Source organism: Maylandia zebra, linkage group LG23 (genome assembly GCF_041146795.1).
Source record: "Maylandia zebra isolate NMK-2024a linkage group LG23, Mzebra_GT3a, whole genome shotgun sequence".
NCBI lineage: Eukaryota > Metazoa > Chordata > Actinopteri > Cichliformes > Cichlidae > Maylandia > Maylandia zebra.
The window spans coordinates 7174100-7197540 of record NC_135188.1 but is presented as its reverse complement, the minus strand read 5'-3'; the positions used below and the strand labels follow the sequence as shown (position 1 = coordinate 7197540).

At 41.4% G+C, this 23441-nt stretch overlaps 4 protein-coding genes across 5 annotated transcripts in view; 1 reads left to right on the top strand and 3 right to left on the bottom strand.

Moving 5' to 3' along the window:
- ralgps2 (Ral GEF with PH domain and SH3 binding motif 2) overlaps window positions 1-3222 on the bottom strand; it is a 73035-nt gene extending 69813 nt beyond the window's left edge. For both annotated transcript variants that reach the window (XM_004557240.6, XM_004557241.6), the window contains exon 1: window positions 2878-3222. The gene's annotated coding sequence lies outside the window, so the exon portion shown is untranslated. The remainder of the gene's footprint in view (window positions 1-2877) is intronic.
- A 555-nt stretch (window positions 3223-3777) lies between these two features.
- coa7 (cytochrome c oxidase assembly factor 7) lies at window positions 3778-5512 on the bottom strand. The gene is made up of 3 exons (XM_004557242.4): window positions 5137-5512; window positions 4895-5035; window positions 3778-4412 (listed from the first exon to the last, which is right to left on the bottom strand). Exons 1-3 carry the CDS (start codon window positions 5240-5242, stop codon window positions 3967-3969), a joined length of 693 nt encoding a protein of 230 aa, XP_004557299.1. The 5' UTR covers window positions 5243-5512; the 3' UTR covers window positions 3778-3966.
- A 76-nt stretch (window positions 5513-5588) lies between these two features.
- On the top strand, window positions 5589-15039 carry zyg11 (zyg-11 family member, cell cycle regulator). The gene is made up of 18 exons (XM_004557245.5): window positions 5589-6016; window positions 6102-6267; window positions 6536-6747; window positions 6832-7149; window positions 7299-7412; window positions 7518-7634; window positions 7718-7858; window positions 8121-8297; window positions 10164-10228; window positions 10462-10561; window positions 10666-10716; window positions 10839-11000; window positions 11189-11236; window positions 11341-11538; window positions 11633-11685; window positions 12447-12544; window positions 12645-12845; window positions 12917-15039. Exons 1-17 carry the CDS (start codon window positions 5993-5995, stop codon window positions 12833-12835), a joined length of 2235 nt encoding a protein of 744 aa, XP_004557302.2. The 5' UTR covers window positions 5589-5992; the 3' UTR covers window positions 12836-12845; window positions 12917-15039.
- Window positions 15036-20746, bottom strand: echdc2 (enoyl CoA hydratase domain containing 2). Its single transcript, XM_004557244.4, has 11 exons — window positions 20412-20746; window positions 18588-18655; window positions 18323-18410; window positions 18153-18239; window positions 17944-18036; window positions 17056-17112; window positions 16887-16949; window positions 16664-16788; window positions 15763-15813; window positions 15643-15690; window positions 15036-15420 (listed from the first exon to the last, which is right to left on the bottom strand). Exons 1-11 carry the CDS (start codon window positions 20650-20652, stop codon window positions 15343-15345), a joined length of 999 nt encoding a protein of 332 aa, XP_004557301.2. The 5' UTR covers window positions 20653-20746; the 3' UTR covers window positions 15036-15342.
- Window positions 20747-23441: the final 2695 nt, after the last annotated feature.

The window sequence follows — 23441 nt, the reverse complement described above, 5'->3', positions numbered from 1 at the left end:
AATCTGAGAAAGACCAGGGGTTACACTTGATGACGCAAAAGCTCTACAATGCTTATCCCTTTCTCCTGTAAACACACGGCTCCGATTCTGAGAGGGGAGTTTTATTTCACTCACACAGATGTAATCTCCGACTAATCACATTTGCAAGCCTTGGACGGAGCAGTTACGCTGCAGTGCTGAACAGATGGGCCCACGTAGATGAAGCATTTCTGGGATTAGCCTGGCCCAGACGGCGGAGGTGGCATGTAGAGTTACCAAGGGACAGTTTCTAAAAAAAAAATAGCTGGGGCTCAAATTACATTACAGAGAGTCACTGAATATCAGTGATTGTAAATGGAAGTGTATGTGATGATGTTAAAATCCTCAGTATAACTGATTTTCTCGCTCAGACTGTAAAGGCACTTTGTTTAAATTTTTGGAATACAGCTTGCTAATGCACAAGATTAAGTGGAATATATAAACTGAAACCAACATGATATTTTTGTATACAGACAGGAAGACACAAAGAATCAGATTGACCACTAAGAAAGAAAGAAAGACTCCCAATAATCATTAAATACAGCATTTGTAAATAGGGTTGCAGATGGGAGTTGTGTTCCTCTGGACTAATGCAAAGCTCCATGTAAGGTAGAATAGTAGAGCAACTGTATTTTATTGGATTACATTCCTAAGCCCTAGGGATGCACGGATTGTGAAATTCTGGACTGACACCAATGATTAAAACATTTCAGCCGTTAGGCTGTGCAGATACAGATTTTGTTAGTTTGCATTGTTTTTGTAATGATTCATTCTGACTTCTTGTGCCAAAGAAATTTATCTTTGTTATAAAATTAAATAAATAACTGTCAGGCCTTGATTACATTATCTTGGATCAATTCATTTAAATTTATTAAACTGGACCCCAGATACAAACAAAAGAAGAACACAAGCCACTGCCATCAGTGAATGTAATATCGGGGTGTTTGCTACATATATAACATTTTTTTAAAAAGAAAAAAAAATATCTCCCCGTCACAGAGAATTTGCCCTTCAACTAAAGGGAAAATCACCAGGTCTATTATTATAATAATAATAATAATAATAATAATAATAATAATAATAATATATTGGTTAGAAATATGTCAAGGTTTATGTTGAGTTTACTCAACATTAAAATACATTTAAGGTTTTCAAATGGTTAAAAGAAAAAAACAAAAAAACAAAAACAAAACAAAACAGGAAATACTTAGATTTCTGTTAAGTAAGGTAACAGACTTTTTGCATACAAACTCATGCTCACACACATAGCCAGCTGCCCCCCACCCCCACTCCAAAAGGGCTGGTTTGAGCCATGAAAATCCCTTTTACTTATAGGCCGATGGCAGTCAAGACAAACACAATCCTACTAAGCCCAACATTTAAGAGGAGCTGACTAAATGATTCAGATGCACCCTTCAAACACACAAGACTACTGTCTTGAAGACTAAACTTTCACTGTTCTCAATGCTTCCCCTTTCTTTACTTTGAATTAAAATGAAGTTAAAAACCAAAAAGAATTCCAAGCAGTTTCTTTCTTTGACATTTGGAAGTCTGAGGATTTCTGGCATTTGGAAGGAAATAGTTTTCCAAATGCCAAAGTTTTCTCTTCCTTTAGGCTCAACATTAACTGTAAGTACTCAGTGACTATGGTCTTGGAACTGGCATGACTGCCACAGTAATACTACCCAATGGATAAAAAACCTTCTGCATATATTTAACTGTTACAAAGGGCTAAGGCAAACAGGACTGTCAGTCATTTCTCCATAATGCGACACTGCAGCACTGTAAAGGCATGCTAGTCATGTGCGTGAACCAGTAACCTCGGGGTCATATGTTAAGTGTTGGGAACAGCAGCCTCACACAGCCACACCAAATATCATATGGAACATTCCTTAGAGTCCTTTAAAACAGGGCGAGAGAGGCGAGCAACAGCAAAGGGTCACAGAGGACGCTCACAAAGACTGTGCTGCACAGGACTGAGCAGAGGGAGTGGAAGATAAGATGTAACTGCTTGATTTAAACCTCCTACCAACTGCACTTCCAAAATTTCCGATCAGTGAGGTTGAGAATCCCTGGTTGCCCCCTTTTCTCCAAATAACCTTCCTGTTCTTCTTTTGTGGTTATTCTTAAACTAAGACATGCTTTAGAAAAGACGAGATAGACGTTGCTTGTGCACTGTATTGTTTGTGGGTGAACCCACACCACACCCAAAGCACTCCCCAGAGGGGTGCTTTGCAGGGGGTTCACCGCCAATGAGCCATCCCGAGCAGAGAGCCTGCAGTGGCCCGTGGCTGCTAAGTAAGCTGTGCTGGTTTAGCAGCACAAACGGGTCGACATAAACTCCCTGCCCCGACACAGAAAGTCAGATACACTAATCGCTAACTACCTAGCTCCCCCCACTCTTCTCAAAGGTTTCCATGTGAATTAGCATGATGCATTTACTGTCAACTAGCTTGCACGTTGATCTATTGTTAGCCTCACATCAAACTCCTTGGTACTGCTTCTTGATGTGTGTATTTATGTGTGCGGTGGGGCGACCTGTACATTCACGTGAGTGGATGGGATAAGAATATAATAGCTAAAATACAATGCTGCACCCAGCTACAGAGTCTGCGTTACAAAAAAAAGACGACCAGCCTCACTCGCGCTTTGCTCCAGTATCCCCGCGTCCGCTCCTCGCGATGGATGCCGATTTACTTTGATAAGCAGCCTGCATTTTAAAACAAACACACCCAAACCGCTCGTCAAGCTTGCCGCTACGTTAGCTAGCTATCGCGACGGATGGGAAGGGATTTCTTTGCAATTGTGTCGCTAACGATGGCAAACTTTATCCCGTCGTGTTCTGTAACTGTAACTCACCGAAGTGCGCCGTTTTGCTCTTTCTTCTTCTGGTATTCCAGCGGGCACATCAGCGGAAAGCAGGCTGCTAACCGTTTTTGTTAGGCTAACACTCCCGGACACGACGATGCGCCTCGCAACAGCTGTGTTCTGTTTTGAATGAGGGCTGAGGAGGAGAGGAGACGCCGCTAACGGGCGGAGCTTCCCGGGTGCACAGCGGGCCGATCTGCCCTTTATCCTCTGCAGTAGCTCGTAATGTACGGAGACCTTTTGCTACTGTTTATATCATCCGCAGGTTGTCAATGCACTGCCAGTTAAAGGCTTGGCAGATGGGATTCGCACAGCCCGCCCTCTATTGTAGTGCCGGACTTCTGTTTGAAGGGCTGGTTGGCTTCAAAAGGGCTAAAAGTTCATGGGTTCTCCTCTGACTCCCTCTTGTGGACAAGACACCATTGTGCTTTTCAAAATTGTTGAGAAGACTATTTTTTCACCCTAGTTATAGTGTTTGTGTCCCCACAGTGGAAATGGCGCATTTTATGCGATACAACTGGAGTTAGTGATGACTTCTCAGCAGTTTTCACACTTTGTGATGGCATCTGGGCAGGTTGAATTAGACCCTTTAGTGGGGCAGTTTTGGCCCAGGCCACATGTTTCACGTCTCTGCTTAGTATAGTATAAGCTTAATATAAAATCTCCAAAGCAGCACTAAAACTAGGTGTGAAATAACAAAAAAAAATTAGACTTTTGGGGAAAAGGAAAACTAATTGAAATGATATTAATGATATAACTAAAATAAAGTGATCTAAACCTTTTTTATCTGATGGGTATATTTGTTTCAAACTGTATAGGCTCATGTGTAGTCATTTATACACCACAAATCACAGAAACATGGGGGGAAAAAAATCAACACTTGCACAGAAATGAGATGAATGTACCATTTTTTATTTTTTTTTTGCAAATGTTTTGAATGTATTGATGCACTTAATCATGTTTTTAAAAATAATAGACATTATCTTCAATCTTTGAACCCTGTGAACGAGGTGGGTTTATTCAAACAAACTATCTAACAAATAATCTAAACCAAAACAACGATAATTCAACAAAAGTGTGCTACTCCCCAAACTTAAGCTGCCTTTCCTTTTCTATACCATGCAGCTCCCTCGCTCGATTTTTCAGCTCCTCTGCTTTCTTTTCATCCTTTTCTGTACCATCCCCAAGTCTGTACATGCGACTTGCATTGGCACAGCCCCACACGTGTCCCAGCTCACAAGCCCTGTTAGCGTATTTTAGAGCGAGAGCCATATCTGATGCCAGCCCTTTGGAATTGCCCTCAATGAACAAAGCGCTGAGGTTAAAGCAGGAAGGAGCGAATCCACCTGCGCAGGCCTTCTCATAGTACTGCCGAGCTGCTTTCAGGTCAGGTCCTCCTTCCATAGCTTGTCCGTCATGGGCTAAAAGACCAACATTATGGCAAGCGTCTACAGACTTCTTTCCTCCAGAATTGCAGGAGTGCAGAAAACAAGAGTAGGCTGCTTTTAGACACTGGGTGACTCCACCTGGTGGAGAAAAAAAAAAGATTAGGGGACTGACTTAGAATTTTGTAATGGCATTACTTAAGTAGAAGTAACCTTAGAGGTCATTCATGCTAGCAACAAGCTGCAAAATGTATCAAAGGATCAAAATTACAAGTAGTACTTAAATGACTGGTGATAATATGTGCACTATATTATGCACAGTTGCTTCAATAAGTCATCGCTTCAGAAGCTTATCCTGGAAACTTTTCAGCTTTTACAGTTGTGCTGACACAAAATACTGTGACAGCTAAAGGAACCACGGACCAGTTAGGCTTACTGGTTGCCCTTTCATGAGCTTTTCTTATAAAATCTTAATTTGAATAAAATAAAATGGCACAATATTTCGATTTCACATTGAAATGTAGTAGGGTAGATATAAAAGTCTAACAGAAACTCAAAGCCTTCAGTATAGTGTTTAGTATTTAACACTTCAGAAAAGATAAATAAGGAGGTTAAATATCCACCTTTGCCGGTGACGTGGTAAGCACCGAGTTTATAGCAGCTCTCTCCATGCCCATGCGTCTCACAGTTATGTTTGAGCACTTGTGCTGCAGAATCGTAGTTCTTCTTGACCCCTTCCAAGTAGTCAGCGAGCCTTTGGCACCCTAAAAGCATGAAACAGGGGGCAAAGAGTGAGGAAAACAGAACTGCATAACTACCATGTGTTTCAGCACCACCGATCTGTGAACAGCTCAGAAACTTCTACCTTCAGGATCTTTCTCATTGTAGCACTGAAAGCTGTACTCCACGCCTAAATTATCCAAAAACTGCTTCACTTCCTTCTCGTCTTCAAAATTTATAAGTCCAGCCATTTCTCCGCTTTACTTGAACTAGTTTCACCTCTGCAACAATCACATGTGCTCAGCTCCTCACGGCGTCCACCGCTGCTGCTTGACCTTGATGACTGACTTTGATATGCGATGCTGAAAAAGTTCTTCCCAAAACGCAAAGGTCTGTCTGGATGCTTGCCGCTATATGTGAAGTCATTATATGAGCAAAGTGTGCTTGATGGTATAATAGTGTCCCTTTGAAAAGCAGATGGACGCGGTCACGTTTGTCTTCGGCTGTTCGCTTCCTGGTTTTGTAACCCTTCCTTGCGGGCTTCCGTAGTCCAGCCTCCCTTCGTTAATGTACTTCCGGTGCTATGACCTTTGTTTACTGTCTGTCTAGTCGCTCTAGTTAAAAATAGATCCAACTGCTCACAGTGGAAATTACATGCCAAACAGGTTTCTAGGTTCAGTCTTTCGGTCGCTTCAGCAGCTGGTCGACATGAATTCCCCCTCATTCGTAAGCTTTCGACGTTTTTGCTCGCCTGGTGATTTTCTACCACCGAGACACCAAGTGAGCTAGCTAGCTGGCTCTCTGTTAAGCTCCGTTGTGTTCGTGCGTCGTCACGTTCTCCTGGTACCTCTTAGAGTGATCAGCAGCTCCTCAGACTCTCACACAGGTGGACACTGTAAATTGAAAGGGAAAGAGGTGTCCGAGACGACGAGCAGGCTGGTTATATAATCACAAGTCTCGGTTGTACAAGCTAAAATATATTTTCTTTTAAAGCCTTTGCCATGGCCTGCAGTTTCCTAAACACGGTAAGTCTCAGGTGATTTATTTGCTTTGACAGTTGTAGAAAATTGTACTCGGTGCATCCACATCAACACACCTCTTGGTTTTCAGGAGGAGGCGTCTCCAGCGGCTCTGACAGACCTGTGCCTCACCTATGTGAGCCAAAACCTGGAGTGTTTCTGCGTGAAGCGCCCTGATGGCTCCTTCTGTTTCAGGGAGGCTGTACTCTTCCCGCAGGAGCTGGCAGACCAGCTCCTGGCCAAAATGGCCACTGAAGGTAAACCTTTAAAGACGTTTACGAATAGTCCAGAGTATTGCTGCAGCCTAGCGCTGTAGTTTCTACACACATACATTATTCATTGGATCATAAAAGGTCACCATGATACTCATGAGGATGAAAAATCTTAACTTGCACTTGGGGGAAATATTTGAAGTGAAAGCCACTTCAAACTGATGGCCAGTAAACTAAATCCTTGCCCTGGGTAAAAAGCCAGTGTTGTTTAAGGTTGTGCTTGATTCCGAAAGATAAATTCACTCTGCTATAGGTCTGCTGAACGACAGCACAGTGGGTGTGTTTCGGAACTGTGAATACTTGCGGTTGAGACGGGCCTGCATCCGTACTGCACGGATCTCTGCAGAGGCCTTCCAGAAAGCCCTGTGCCCTCACAGATTGCTGGAGTTGGATGCTGCCCGGGTCAATGCAGACCTTACCATTCCTGATATCCTGCAGGGGCTGGCCACTAATAAATATTGTCAGGTAATATGAGAGTGTGTCAGTTTTTTGTGGATAACTGCCCTTTCTTTCCACTGTATGAAAGTAATTTAAACTTTCTCCCTGCAGGAGTCCCTTCAGCGACTTGTCCTTACAGGCCTCACCATGTCCTCTCTGGAGGAACCAATCTGGTATCGCTTCAGTGCCCTCCAGGGCTTGCGTTCCCTCTCTCTAGCTAATGTAGACTTCTACGACTCTGGGCTAGGCGATGTGTGTTCCCTGCCTCGGCTGGAGAGCCTCGATCTTTCTAATACTTCAGTCACAAACCTGAGCCCGCTGCTGGGGCTGAAGGAGCGGCTGCGCTCACTGACACTGCATCAGTTGAAAAGGCTGGAGATGAGCACTGCTCAGCTGCTGGGAGTCATAGGCCAGTTGAATGTATTGCAGGTTAGTGGTTTGATTGTGTGTCTAGTATTAAACCTGTTTCTCTGTTTTTGTTTTGGTTTTTTTTTCAAAAACATTTTAAGAAAACTCCATCTCTGAGGTTTTATAAGCCATGCCTGTTTGTGTGTGTGTGTAAACCTTTGCACATGCAGCACCTGGACATTAGTGATGATAAACAATTTACCTCTGACGTGGCTCGTCAACTTCTCGGACAGCCAGGGATTCTGCCCGCCCTTGTTTCCTTAGATGTCTCAGGGAGGAAACAGGTGTGTTCATCTGCTTTAATATTTTTATTTGTTTCTTGGTTAAACCGCAGTCAAAGCACACATATTTTAAAGTCGAGTAATTTCTTATATCTGTGAATGTTACAGGTGACAGATGCAGCTGTTAAGGCATTTGTTGAAGAGAGGCCAGGAATGACCTTTGTGGGACTTCTGGCCACAGATGCTGGTTTTTCAGACTTCCTATCAGGAGAAGGAAATCTAAAGGTAGGTATAGAATGATCATAAATGGGCACTAAACAAAAAGTGAAAACATCAGGTTTGCTCAAGTATCTTCTGTGTGCCATCAGGTGACTGGAGAAGCTAATGAGACTCAGATCTGTGAGGCACTGCGGCGCTACAGTGAGAGAGAAGGTTTTGTGAGAGAAGCTCTCTTTCATCTGTTTAGCCTCACTCATGTCATGGAGAAGCCAAGGCCTGACATCCTAAAGGTAAACACATTATCCTTGAACCTATTAAGTTATTATTTTACTTAATCTTTAAAAGAAATTATAGCATCATATCATGGTTAAGTAGTGCACATAATGTCTTAATCTTAATTGGTCCCTTTGTCAGCCACAGATATCCTCCTTAAGTGAAGAAGCACTATACTACCATTGTATCTCTGCACAGTTTAGTTACTCATCATTCTCGACTTCCTGTTTCTTGAATTTTTTTTCTTCCTCTTTCTGTGTTTTTTTTTTTTTTAAATAGCTGGTAGTTTTGGGAATGAAGAATCATCCGTCCACTCTGAATGTCCAGCTAGCCGCGAGCGCCTGTGTGTTCAACCTGACGAAGCAGGACCTGGCAGCAGGGATGCCAGTTCGACTGTTGAGCACCGTCACTCAGCTTCTACTGGAAGCCATGAGGACTTTCCCCAACCACCAGCAGGTAGCTTCATGCCTGGCTGCTTTTGCTCATTCCCAATAAACAGTTAGTTTATAACATAGATTTTATTTAGCAGGTTGCAATTGACTGATACAGTTTACCTGCACAGAGAATTCTTCTTTCTTCTTCTTCTTCTTCTCTTTTTTTGTCCATTATGTCACAGTTTCTCAGAAAATAGCTCTTTGCATGTTATAATGGCATTCACTGACACAATTTTCCTTTCACACATTAGTGGATTTCTTGATTTTAAATGTGTGGGTTTTGTAACTCGTAACATAGAGGATGAAATGTTCATTTACCAAAAAAATAACAGCTAATAAGGATAAATTGGAAATTATAATTATAGATTATAAATCTTTTTAAAGGGCACAAAGTTTTTCCATTTTAAAAGCATCAAGATTGTCGTTGCTCTACATGGATTTTATAGCCAATTTTTTTTCTTTTTGTTGCCTGTTTATACAGTAGACATTATTACATTCACTCTCACAACCTGCTTCTGCATACATTAATAATAAATCAAACTTGGTCAACTAAGTTGTCAGATAGATGTGTTAAACAAAAGTAAGAAATCAAGTTTAAAGGCAAGCACAGTTTTAGTCCAGTATTCTTGAGGGTAGTGGCAGGAGCGTGTCAGCTTTGGAGAACACTGTGTTAGCTGGGTCGTTTGGTAACGCCTGTGAGTGTTGCGACAATATGAAATTTAGAAAGATTTGAGGAACTTCCCACAACCACAATAAGTAGTTTCCCTTTTTTTTTACAAAACACAAGTAAATAGTGCACTGCGTAACGTTATGTTTGTTTGTTCCTCAGTAACAAGATTTCCAAATCAATACAGCCTGGAATGGAAACAAATGCAGGGATCTGGTCACAAGTAGAAATGAACCATTATAGGAAGTGACGTGCACAGCTGGATATTGGACAAAAGGATTTGTTAAGCGATACACATTTTATTCTAAAATTATGGGGGAAACGTGCTTTGTGCGATAACTGTTCAGTGTTGTGATGATGTACAGTTGAGGTTGTGTTGTGTTTTAGCCACATGCTGAATAGGCAGTTTTTATAGATAGATGGATACTTTATCTATAGAAGCATAATAAAAAATAAAAATGAGTCCACAGTAAATAAACAACACAGTTAAAGTGCCACAGGTGCATAGTGAGTAGAACTTATGCTGTGTGATAGTACAAGAAATGTTGCTCTTATATAAAATAAATAAATAAATAAAAATGGGGTAATTAAAGAATAGTAAAGTAAGACTTAGATTGTGTGAGAGAGTGGTTCAAATTACAATAATAAATAATATCTACACTATAATTCTTAGAAATATGATTTGAACGTTACTTCTTGTGTTTTTATGTCAAACATTTCCTCTGTTGGATGTTTCAGACAAGGGACAAATATCCCTTGAAAGGTTGTGATGGGAATCCAGCATTTTAAAAAAACAAATATCTGTATCCATCCACTGTGGTGACCTTTTATAAATAAGGGAGTGTCCAAAAGAACCTTTGTTAGTTCTGTTGTTTTTCACTGTGTATTTTCCCCATGTCGTCCACTAAAGAGACTGTCCACAAAGTCAAGAGAAAAAAAAAAGGATTTAGCATATGCTTTCTAAACTAGCTCACATGTTTGCATGCGGAATTAATGTTTCTCCTATTGTTGTAAGCTTGAAAATGCAGTTTATCTGTGAGCACTGTTATTTATTCATTTTCCATTATATTTTCCTGCACAGGCTCTAAGTCAGATATAATATTTAACCAGCCTATTGTGACTAAACAGAACTGATAAGAAGATTAAAAACATAGGAGCAGCAGGAGCAGCAGTCTGATAGCTTTTAGGTTCTGCAATCATGGCTGTTTTCTCTTTTTATAGTTGCAGAAAAACTGCTTGCTGTCTCTGTGCAGTGATCGCATTTTGCAAGAAGTTCCATTCAACAGGTGGGAAACACCACATTTGTTGTGTAAATATTGATCATTTTGTTATTAGTTTTTTTTTTTTATTATTTTATTTTAATTTTTTAATTTTCATTTTTTTTAAAGGTTGTCAAAGATTTTAACTATAAACATGCCAAAATGTGATCAAAGTTAATTCGTAATTCTCGGTTTGTGACGTAACACATTTTCAGTAAAGGTAGAATTTAAAATGCTCTGCTTCCTTTTACTGTTTAAAGGTTTGAAGCTGCCAAACTGGTCATGCAGTGGCTTTGCAACCACGAAGATCAAAACATGCAGAGGATGGCTGTGGCAATCATTTCCATACTCGCTGCTAAGGTACATTTGGTGTTGTATTAGTACCACATATGCGGTTATTCATGCATTGAAAGTACATCTGTAGGGTATTTTCTTTGAGTGCTGCAACATTTGCTTTTTTGCAGTTATCCACAGAGCAGACGGCCCAGCTGGGAGCAGAGCTGTTTATCGTGAAAGTATGTTTTGAGTTGTTCTTTTGTTGTTGTTGTTTTTTAATCTTGGATGACTTTCATCTGCCTTTACTCATTTATCGAAAAAAGGCTGATTTTCAGTACAATGCATTCTCTCTGCCCTGCAGCAACTGCTCCACATCGTGCGTCAGAAGGCAACTCAGGGCGTGGTGGATGCCACCCTCAAATTTACACTGAGTGCACTCTGGAACCTCACTGATGAATCGCCAACAACCTGCCGCCATTTTATCGAAAACCAGGGGCTAGATCTCTTCATTAAAGTTCTAGAGGTACATGGAAATTATGTGAACATGTAAAGAAAACAGGCAATGCTACATACAGAACAAATTTAAGCAGATTTCTATAGGAATTCATCATCACACTTAATGATGTGTTCCTCCGTATAAGTACACATGGCTTCGGGGCAAGATGACTCACTGTTGTTTTTATCCCTACCTCCCCCTCTCTTTATCTGCAGTCGTTCCCCAATGAATCTTCTATTCAGCAGAAGGTTCTCGGGCTTTTGGTGAGTTTACTTCTCTTTTTTTCATCCCGAAGCTAAACTGAATCTGGAATGCGTTAACAAAATTAAGGAATCATTATTCCCTGCTCGCCTTTTGATTGTTGTAGAACAACATAGCAGAGGTTGGGGAGCTGCATGGAGAGCTCATGGTGCAGGGGTTTCTGGACCACATCAGCAGTCTGCTGCACAGCCCGGAAGTGGAGGTCAGCTACTTCGCTGCAGGCATCCTTGCACATCTGACGTCACGAGGAAAAGAGGCCTGGGCGCTCAGCCCCAGTCTTCGGTCCTCACTGCTTGAGCAATTGGTAGGAATAAGCAAGCTTAATGAGAACTCTTGTGCATAAATACAGTTATTGGAAATGTTGGTTTTTAGCGTGATGCGTTTGTGTGTCTGTGCAGCATGCTGTCATTATGAAGTGGCCCCCGCCAGAGTGTGAAATGGTGGCCTACAGGTGAGATACAGCTTCTATTCAATAATGATGGAGTATTATAAAAAGGATGCCAAAACAGGAAACCTTCTTGCCGAGAGGCGACTATGCTAACTATTGTGTCAGCAAAATCTCAAATTTATAGATCTCAGAGCCAAATCTTCCAAACCTCATGTTAATACGTTACATTCAGTTCAATGTTTTGTTTTTTGTTTTTCCTTAATGTATTTGGAGACAAATCCTGTAATCTCAGGGCACCTAATATTATAACGCCAAGACCCTACAAACCAATAAATTGAAGCATTTGATGACAGTGGGGGGGAAACCGCCTTTAAACTCTAAAAGACCTCTAGTAGAATCGGGCATCCTTTATCCTGAGACAGACAAAATAGATTAAAAAAAAAAGGTGCACACAGAGATGATAAATTACAAACAAGGTAAAGCACAAAACTGTAAGCAAGTGTAAGCAAAATTAAATGGCAATAGTCATAGTGACATTTCAGTATAATGTGGGTTTAATGTAAGACATTAGGGACAAGTGCGTAGTACATCCCAGCCTCCAGAGTCTAGCATAACAAAGGAATGGTTCAGGGTCACCTGATCCAGTCCTAACCATAGTGTTTATCAAAAATGAGCATTTTAAGCTTGATCTTAAATTACAGATGGTGCCCGTCTCTCCCACTTTTGAGTAGCTGGTTCTACATGTAAGGGACGCGATGGCTGAAGGCTCTGCTTCCCATTTTAATCCCGTCACACAATAATTGTCATTTTCTTCCCTTCTTTAGGTCATTTAACCCCTTCTTTCCCCTACTGGAGTGTTTTCACACCCCTGGTGTCCAGCTGTGGGCAGCCTGGGCAATGCAACATGTCTGTAGCAAGAACGGTGAGACACAGATCCATGCAAAAATAAAACCAAAGGTTATTCTAGCTTAATGTGATGCCTCACCTACTCAAACCTCTTGTGGATACTTCTGTGTGTGCAGCTTCTCGCTATTGCAGCATGTTGTTGGAGGAGGGTGGTCTGCAGCAGCTGGAGCATGTTCACAAACACCCACAGACCCACAGAGACGTCAAACTGCTGGCTGGGAGCATACTAGAGAGCCTACAGCGCCACAGAGCTCGCACCGGCCAGCCACTACACACACACACAAGTCGCCGCCCACCGCCGCAGTAACCTCACAGAGGTAAGGCATGATCAGCAGCTAGCTCACCCTCGCAGAGGTTGAAGATTGATTATGCTTTCATTCTCTTTCAGAAAATCCGAATCTCTGGTGAAGAAGAGGAAATTAAGCTGGGTCCCACCGTGGATGGGAGGTGGTGGTCACGTGTGTGTTTGTGTGTGTGAGAATATATCTCACACACAAACATGGACTTACAAGAATCTCTAAAAATGTAAACTGAATTAAGGACAGAGGCATTGCAGTTCTTTGCACAGAGTAACCTTATTTATTTTCTCGCTTTTTTCTCTTTAAAAAACCATTTCTCTGTGTGCTTATCAAAAAATAAGAAAAAAGTAAATTATGATAAACTGTCTGTCACTAGAGCTCAAATCAAATCATGAATTTGTGTTTGGGCCTTTTTCAGTCAGCTTTTGGTATCAAGAGGAATTGTTTTTTGTTGTTTTTTTTAACCCGAAATATGTCAGTGCACACTTACAAATCTCAGTTTGGGAATAATTCCCCAAAGCTCAACTGAGGACCGATACCCTGATACCCTCATATGTTACAGAGTACTATGGATGTCTGAACTGGTTGATTAGCTCTTAAATTTACGCATGCCATCGCCCTGAGCTCAAGCATGGGGGTTAGGGTTTGTCTGAATGCTTATACTGTTCGTTTTAGGAATGCCTGCTTGTTTGTTTATGGCAGTGCTCAGTTCACTGAAACCCCCGCCTCTGGGTCTGCAATACTACTGCTGCTCTACTCGTCATTTAGTCTTTTATCAGCTAACGCCTTTGATTTGATGTGACAGGACGCTTGCCGAGGGTGTATTCAGTGGGTTCGGGCGTTCCAAACATTCAAACACGATAAACTAAATTATAGAGAAATCATCTTTTTGAGAAACTCGATTGCATTTTTTTTTTTCTTTAAATTTTCTAAACATTGGGGAGCCCTAAATCCATCCGCTTGGTGGCAGAGCCAGCAGTGCAGAAAGCTCACGAGGACAATTTACATGATAAGCTGAGTACTACAGTCACATGTGTCTGTTTACGTCCAAATATACTTTCCTGGACACAAATGGCAATAATGATGTGGCCAGCATAGTGAGGATAGGTGTACATTTGCAGTGAGTCACATCTGTTTTCTCTTTGAGAAACTTGTGTATATATTTATATATAAGTATGTTTTTTGTTATGCATCTGAGTGTCTTTAAGACAGACAGCACTTCAGTGTGAGCATGTGTGCATATATGCGCTTGTACAAGTGTCTGCATCTCAAAGAGTGTATGTATTTGTACATAAGGATACTGAAGGGGGGGGGGTCGTTGTTTAGGAGTGATTGCATGGAAATTATTCTACTGTATGTTTTTCAGTTCCATCTGATTGAACAAAGGGAAGAAAAACTGTTTATACAACAATAGCGTGGAAACATTTAAATTATTTAAAGGCATTTCTCTGTTCTGAAAGTGACCGGCCGTGTGATGTCTGCATCCTACAGGCTGCTATTTTAACAGTTATGCTTCTGCCGTTTAGACTTGCTGTTACAGCTTATGAGACTGGCTACATTTTTGTTGTTCATCTCTTATTGCAGGCCTTGTCATTTACTATGCTGTCAACACATAACTAGGAAAGAGTACTGAGGAGACATGAAGCAGAATAAAGTACAATTATTTTTGCATTTTGAGAATAAAGTCGACTCCCTTAATCCACAAACTAAAGGTAGGAAAGTGACCACTAGCTGCCAGAATGGAGGTGATTTTTCTGGTCAAAGTTTATTCTCAAAATGCAAAACTTTTGCTGAAACACTTTGATAAATAACACTTTCTAAATAATTGGAGATAAATTTGTTTGGCAGGAATGCCAGTGACAGGTCAGGAGACTTGAAAAGATTACTGGATGTATGGTTATATAGATAAATATAGAACATTAGGCTCCAAAATGATACTTAATGACGCATGTGTCCCAGGCTAATAGTGTTTCCACAAGGATAGTCTTAGATGACAGAACTTTTGGGGGTTTTTTCCGCCAAAGTCGTGTAGTTTGGTTGAATATCGCCCTGCATAAAAGGCCAGTTCTTAGTTTTTTCCACAAGCGTTTTAATCCATTGGAAGATGCAGAAAGTCAAGGTACTGTATGTCTGCTGTGATTGTGCCATGTTGCTGCTCAGAATCGCATTTTCAAATTTAGAAATAAAGAATGTACATTGCCATAAAACTGGAGATGACCCATGTGCTGTCTTTTTTATTTATTTAGTTTCATTTCAAAGATGACCTTGTTCCTGATAAAGCATCAAATATAACAAATTATAAACAATCTGCACTTGTCAGTCTGATCCTGAGTCACAAAAGCAAGTGGCCACTATTGAGCACTTGCATGGCCTAAATTAATGTACTGGCACCGGCTGAGAGTCACAAAGACAATCAATAGATGTTAATTGTTTATCTGACATCGGGCTACAGAAAGCAGTGTGCTTCTGTGTTCACATGTCGGTACGACAAAGAAATCCAGTAGCTCAAAGGAGTTTATTCCCCAGTGTACCGCGGAGCTCTCTTCTCTATGAAGGCTGCCATACCCTCTTGTCGGTCCCGTGTGGGGATGACCTATAAAGAGAGGACAAGTAAATGATGATTTAAGTGGAGCGAGCATCAGAAGGTTCATGTCAAAGCTAGGCCCGACTAGAATTTAATTTATAACAGCCTCAGCATCAGCTATGTGTTGGGTTGCCTTAGAATTTAGCTCAAAAGAAAATTCCTGAACCACAACAATTATGCCAAATTAAAACAAGTGTTTCGGAAATCATAAACAAGAAGTGGAAGACTTACTCGAGCATAACACATCCTCTCTATCGCCATTGCTGAACCGATATCAACCTGGAAGAAAGAACAGTCACTAAATTCACTGATGTAAAGACCTTTAAAGAAGATCTGGGATTCATAATGTACCTCCAAGCCTCTGTTCATTGCCTCTTTAGCCATCCGCACTGCAATAGGAGCCTGAGCAACAGAAACAAAAAGGGTTAGATGCCGATGGTATTATCTCCTTCCATCCTAATCAGGTGCCCAAACCACCTGGATTGGCTCTACTTTAAATATAGGACCTTTGGAATATAAACAATGATAGACACAAAAATGCTCACCTTCCTTTACGTTTTTGTCTCTGATACTTAGCTACTTTATTTCACTCTACCACTGACGTCCCTTTATGTTGTTGTTTATTCAATTTTTTGTTCAAAAATTAAAGTTTGAGAGAGAGAATCAAAAATATTAAACTGTTGATCAATCAATGTGAGCAATGCATTTCTACAGAAATTTAACTGGAGGAACTCTTTACAGTTTAATCACATGCAAGCAGCAGTACATTTGTCTTAGAAATTCCAGGAAAACAGAAGTGCCAAAATAAAGATCTACACCCTCTTATTATTTCCTCTGTGCTCCCTCACTTTGATTCAGTGCAAGATCCTGTTAATCAATCAATCCGTGCTAAGTCGAGCATAAATGTGTTGGAAAATGTGATAGTGTATGGTGCTATTTGTGGTGCATTTCTCCACTTGACTGCCACTCTAACCCCACTGACTGTGGGCATCTGAACTGGAGTGAAAGATATATGGAACGACAGAGGCCTGGAGAGAGGGACAAGCAGAGGGAGATGGTGAGAGGGAAGGTGGGAAGAGGAAAAAAAAAAAACAAGACGGAAGAAAGGAAAAAAGAAATGCATTGTTTTTGTTTCTTCCCCTTCCACTGCATCCAGAGAAAGGGGAAAGGGAGCAGATCCCCCTGCCTGAAGGAGGAGAGATGCAGCAGTATCAGAGCTTTAGCGGCATGAAAAGTGTGTTTGTACTCTAACCTGGGGCAGTATCTCCCTGGCCAGGCTGAGTGTCTCTCTGTAGGCAGCGTCTCCTGTCTGGTTCTGTTCTACTACTCTGTTTATGAGCCCCATTTCCAGAGCTGTCTGCCCTCCCACGCGCCTGCCTGATAACAGACAAGGAGAGACAGTGACACACCAAATCCTTGCTCACTGATGAGCATTCAGTGCCACTAAAATCACATCAATATTTCTGAATTACTACCTGTGAAAATGAGCTCTTTGGCCAGAGTGACACCGATCATCCGTGGCAGACGCTGACTGCCCCCTGCAGGACAAACCACCTCAAGGTCAACTTATCACAGCTGCTTTATCTCTATTTACATACAGTCAGTGCAGTTCAGGGTCATTTCAGTGACCTCTGTTCGTCTTACCCGCCCCTGGGAGCAGCCCCCGTGTCGTCTCAATAAGACCCATCTGTGCCGAATTTGCTGCAACACACATACACACACAAACAGAGGACAGTTGAAGGTCTAAGTGCCATTAAGCTGGAGAGAGTGTAAAATCTGACTGATGTCTCTGTCAGAGCAATTGACACAAACACCTGCTCACCCAGCTCATCTGTGCTCAACCAATCACTGAGCTGCTGCGCCTAATATAACCAATCACATGAAGGTTCAAACGCATGAACAGCTGGGCAGATGTGGCCTCATTAGTCCCCAAGCTCATCAACAGATCATTAGAGCTCCATCGTCTCAGGAGTATGTTTTTAGCTTGACCATTGTGTATATAACACATTTACATTTATTCAAAGCTGTTTAAAAGCTGACAGTTTAATTTCCCCCTAAGTTACTTATAAAGAGTTGGGAAAGTTTTGTTTCATTTTAGAAGATATTGTTTCAGTAAATTACCTGTTCATTAACTGTGATAGCTGAAATTGTGTAAATATTGTGTGAATAGTCCAACATATATTCATTTAAACTAAATAGTAAAATAAAAAATTTTTACGTCAGTCTACATATAATGGAAACTTTTAAAATACACAGTATTTTGAAATCTTTTCAGAAACGTTTTCTGCGCTCTAAGATTATTTTTTGCCCCCCCCCCCCCGGGGAATCCTGTGTGTCCAATGAGGAAATTGTCAATGAAGAGAAATGATCCCATGTTGAAACTGCTATTCTCCACCACTGATCTGATATGAGTGGATTAGTGACAGCTGTAAAGGGAACATGACATCCCCTTTCTAACCTGATTAGCATCACCGGAAGAAAGAAAGCAGATCCGATTCGGAGTTGACAGGTGAAGGTTCAGAGGTCACTCACCAGCAGCGCGAAGGTCACAGGCCAAGGCTAACTCCAATCCACCTCCCAGTGCAACTCCATCCATCGCTGCGATGGTCGGCGTGGGCAACAATGCTGCCAGGTTATTGAAACAAAGTGAGCAAAGTTTACAAATGGATAAACACATTTAGCTTGAAAAAAAGACTGACTAATCACTCAACCTTAATGGGTTTTTTTGTTTGTTTTTTTACCTATTTGAGTCATGAGGGAGCGCAGGCCGTGAACAAACAGATCAGACTCAGAGTTGTTCATCAGAGCTCTCTCCTTCAGATCGGCACCTAACCATAAATCATAACGCACATGGTCACACATCATTACTGCACACTTTGATCACACCTTCCTGGCACCAGAGATCACTCACCTGCACAGAAAACTCCCGGCACTAAACTCCTGAAGATAACCACACGTACCGCTGAGTCATTGTACAGAGTGGAAACCACCTTCCTCATCTGCACACACACACGTCATCATGTCTCAGTGGCTGCTGCATATGTGTTTAATGTATGTGTGTGTGTGTGTGTGTGTGTGTGTGTGTGTGTGTGTGTGTGTGTGTGTGTGTGTGTGTGTGTGTGTGTGTGTGAGTGTGAGAGAGAGAGAGAGAGAGAAAGACGTGGAAGTCTGCTTACCTGTGACACAAACACATTGCCGAGAGCATTTCTGGCTTTGTGCCGGCACATCAACACTTCTACGATCCCTGAGGAAAAGAAAGCAACAACAGGAATAAAGGGCAACAGCTAGAAATTAATCTTGCTGAGTTTTTATAAACATGCCGTTTACAATTCAGTAAAAATGTGGGTTCATTAACTATTTATTTCCACCATGACCATGATGGAAATCAAGAGTATCAAACCATGGAATCGGCTTTCTAAAGTCACCTTAGTCTGGAAGACACGTAGTAGGCCTAATACGTAAAACATCCTGAAACAAAAATATTTAATTTGTAACAAAAGCCAGTTGAAACCTAAAACGCTCACATATACGTGTTAAAATACTCTGCTGTTAAAAGAAAATTAAAGAAACTCATCAGATTCTTGTGGGATATATCTACTGATATGCTACCATCTACTGATGGCCTGAAACAATGTTACAGGCAGCATAATGTTCACCGCGACTTTTCCAGGCCCTCCCATGTCTGTCACTTGTGCTCAGGGTGAGCCTGCTATCATCTGTGACAAGCACAGGATGCCACTGGTGGACCTGCCTACTGGGCTCCACGGTGCTGGGCAGTGAACACAGAGCCCACTGGAGGAGGCTGACCTTCATAAAGTCTATTTCTGATTGCTTGGCCAGAGATATTCACACCATTGGCCTCCTGTTGGTCAATCTGTTGGGTTCATCCTGTTCCTCCTTGCATAAAGGAGCAGATATCAGTCCTGCTGATGAGTTAAAGACTTCTATGGCCCTGTCCAGCTCTCCTAAAGTATATGCTCGTTTCCTGGAATCAGTTCCATGTTCCTGTGACTGTGCTGGGAGACAAGGCAACCCTTCTAGCAATATTGTTATACCATCCTGGAGGATTTGCACTACCTGTGCCACCTCTGTAGGGTGCAGGTATTGCTCATGCTAACAGTGGTGACACTGACCCTAGCCTTATGCAAAACTAATGGGGAAAAAAGTCAGGAAAGATGAGAAGGGAAGAAACTGCTAGTGACCTCCACCTGTAAATGACCAGATCAATATCCCAGAAGTTTAACTGACTTGATGCTACACTCTGATTAAAATGTGCTCCTTTAACCTGACACATGACATGTGTAAAAATAATGTCGAACATACAAAATAAACATGGAAACAATAAAGCTACATAAAAATATGTTCGCACAATGCGAAAATGGCTTGCTTGTGCGCATGAAACTTATTAAAAATACACATTGCTATGCATTAAACACATAACTCGAATTAAAATGTATTAAGAGTAGCAAATTAATGATTTAGTCAGTGAAGAAATTTAAAACTTCGTGCAAAATTAAAGAAATAAGGGGGGGCACTACTTTTCAACTCCCAGCAGAATGTGGTTACTTTCTTACTACACGCCTAAATAAATGTTTACTGGTAGTTCTGATAAACAGTAACGCGTTATGCAATTGTTCTGCTAATCAGTAATAAAACAGTACTGGAGCTCGGTGTTGATATATAACCTAATTACTGATTTATTTAAGAGTCTCCATATTTCATTTATGTGAAGTCTCCTTGTCATGTTAAAAAGTACAGTTTGAATTCATGAGAAGAAATTAATGTCCTTCAACACAACCGCCCGTTTCAACAGTAATCTAGAAATACGATAACCTGTGGGAGTTATCGACCAGTCGTCACCAGACAGCAAGTAAGCACAGAAATTTGACATTTGCGAGGGGTTCCGTGAGACTAAAGCGTTGAGAAGATGTCAAACACAAAAATATGTTTCTGCAAACTTTCGTGTTATCATCATACTGTTGTGCAAAAAGTGCCCCTACCATCGTCTTTCCCCTCTAACCGCTTTAAATCCACCTCTACGGCAGCCGCCGCCTCAGTGTGCTGCCTGCGGCTTTGTGCGCGACTGTATCCCGTCAGAGGCCGACCGCCGCCGGCCAGGAGTCGCGCTCCTCCCTGCGGAATCACATGGGAAGTTCGGCTGTGAGTTTCCCTCTTAATCAAAGCCCCGTATCTCCACAATAAGCACCTCGGCCCTGTCAGTCTGCAGAGGATTGTTGTCATGCTTGTCTTTTACTTTGCTGAGCAGCTTCTAAAAGCAGGAAGACCGTTCAACAAAAGTTAACGCTCCAGGAAGTTTAATGCTGCTTTCTTCCTGTGAGAGGAGGGACTTGGATGCTAATGACCCTTTTTCACGCCAGCATGCTGGAAGCAAAGTGCAAGAGTGGCTGAAACAAGGTAGTACCCACGAGAGTCACTCTTTTATGATGTAACAGTGAAATGTTTGAAATTAGTGTCATATTTTTAAAACGTGGGATTTTTATGCTTCCTGATTACAGTCATTATTTCCTTCTAGAAGAGTAAGACTGAAAATTGTGTTGTGAAAATTTATTTTTACTTCTTTATCTCCCTGACACACACACACACACACACACACACACACACACACACACACACTCAGTCTTGACATCACCTGAACATGAAATTAATTCTCACATTAAATATATTATGATTTAATTTTAAGTCCCTCCACTGTGACTGTAAAGACATTTAGATCCCAACCATATGACAACAAACACACGTTGTCCTCCAGCCTGTTGTCCTGTCTCTGGAGTGTCCAGTCTTTGGCCAGACATCACACAGCTTGTTGAGGTAAGGTTTTCCGTCAGACTTCTCATGTCTAGTTTGACCATGCATTATTGAGCAGGTCTTTATAGCTTATGCAATCACGAAGCCAGACAGTTGCTTTGATGGCACAACGGCCTGAAATTAGAGAGTCGGGTCTGTGTTTCTATTTTAACTTTCAAGTACATCTGATTACATTCAAATCAGCCAGATTACATCCAGTGTGCCACGGCACTGTTCAGTCCATTTTAATGCAGCCTCTCTTTGTTTACCCTTCCTAATTAACATGGATGCCAATGGCTCTGGGCAATGAATCATATTAATTTGTAATTGAAATGTAAATTAATCATCGGTGCAATGTGTAGTTGGCTGTGTGTGCTGCAAGGTGTCAGGTCACGAGAGTGGGCAGGAAGAAGTGGGAAAGTGAGATTGAAACTATGCCCATAATTGCACAGATGCATATTTAAACACACAATTTTTTAATTATATAAATTCCACCACTAATCACAGACAAATTGAATAAATAAAAGAAAGGGGGGAATAGAGGAAAAAAGAATGAGAGGTAACGTAAGAAACATTTAAATATAAATGTTCAGTTGCTGATAAGGCTTCATTTGAGAGGCAAAGAGACAGAGAAAAGAGATCTGCATTAGTCTGTAGGTTCTGTTGCAGTGAGGTGGAAAGTTACCTGAGAGATTTGGAGGAGAACAGGTTGTCCAGATTTGATGTCTGGCAGGTTTGCCTTCCTCTTCTCATGTGTGCCTTGAGATGGAAAACTGATAGAAGATGACACTCACAGTTTGAGTGTGAGGGTGTGTGAGTGACAGAAACTGAGCCTGATGGACTCTGACTGATGTAGACAGTCTGTTCCCAGAAAAGATGCACAGGTTGGACTCGCATCACTCCAGCACTCTGGGACAAAAGCAGGCGAAGATTATTATTCCACCATTTTACCAAAAAACAGAGAAGTAAGTATTTGTTCTGCATTTTCATGACTTTGGTGGTTATTTCCAAGACCTACATTTTCAGACTTTATCCTCTTTTAACAAACATCACAGAAACAACACACTTTATTCGGTGTCAACCACACATTGATTCCCCTCCGTTCCTGCAGGGGTCAGCCTCGTATCAGAGGGCTGATTCGAGGTTTGTGAACTGTTCACGAGGGCCTTTATTTGGCCTCTCAGACATGCTTTCAGCATTATCTTCATTAAAGCCCAGGGCTGAGTTTGTGCACAGTGGGCTGGTGATGGCTGATGAGGTAGGGCATGAGTCAGAGGGAATGAGTGGCATTCAGTTACCAGATATGTCTGGGAAAAGTAAGAAGGTACAATGAGCTCAACAGGGCGCGTGCAGTGCGTTTGAGCTTTAAATCCAGCGCTTCATCACACTGATATGCTGTAATACTAACACATTTGATTCTCTTATAAACACCTATAAAGAAACAAGGTCTTAATTTACTGACATAACTATGGAAGAAACAAGAATTGTGCAACAATACCCTCTTTGTTTATAAGTATCTCAGTGTCATAAGTCTGTGTGTGCGCGTGTGTGTGTGTGTGTGTGTGTGTGTGGGGGGGGGGGGGGGGGGGTGCAATGGAAAGAAGAGTGATTGGGTAAAGAAAATGGGACCAGATGTGTTTTCAGGTGATCCTGATTTGTGTGTGAGGTGATTTGTGAGGGGGCAGAGAAGGATGTTACGTGAGCACACTGAGGTGGAGTGGATAAATATGCTCTGATGATACTACAGATTGATAAAGCTGCGTTTGCTTGCCAACAGAATCCTATCAAAATGTAACTCATCAACTACAAATCAGAAGTGTAAAAAAAAAAGGGAAACATCTGGTAAATGTCTATATTTTTACCAAAAGACCCCCAAAACCAAAAAAGTCACACAATGATGATAAAGAGGAGAAACATGGTAAATGAGGGGTTCACAAATGTCTGTTTAAAATTTCATGTAAGCCCACTTCCTGAGATATTTCCATCTGTATCTGTGAGCTAGGCTGCTGCACTGGCTCCATGTGCATTTATTAAAATGAACATAGACACTAATCTATTTTTACTCAATCCCACATACTTCATCCTGATGCCTTATGCACTTAGGAGAGCACCATTGTTTAGTATCCCACAGCTGAAAACTGAAAGCTGCACATTCACATGTTAATTTTTGCCCAGCTGTTTAGGAAAATTATTGCATATGTGATTTATTTATGAGGGATATATTC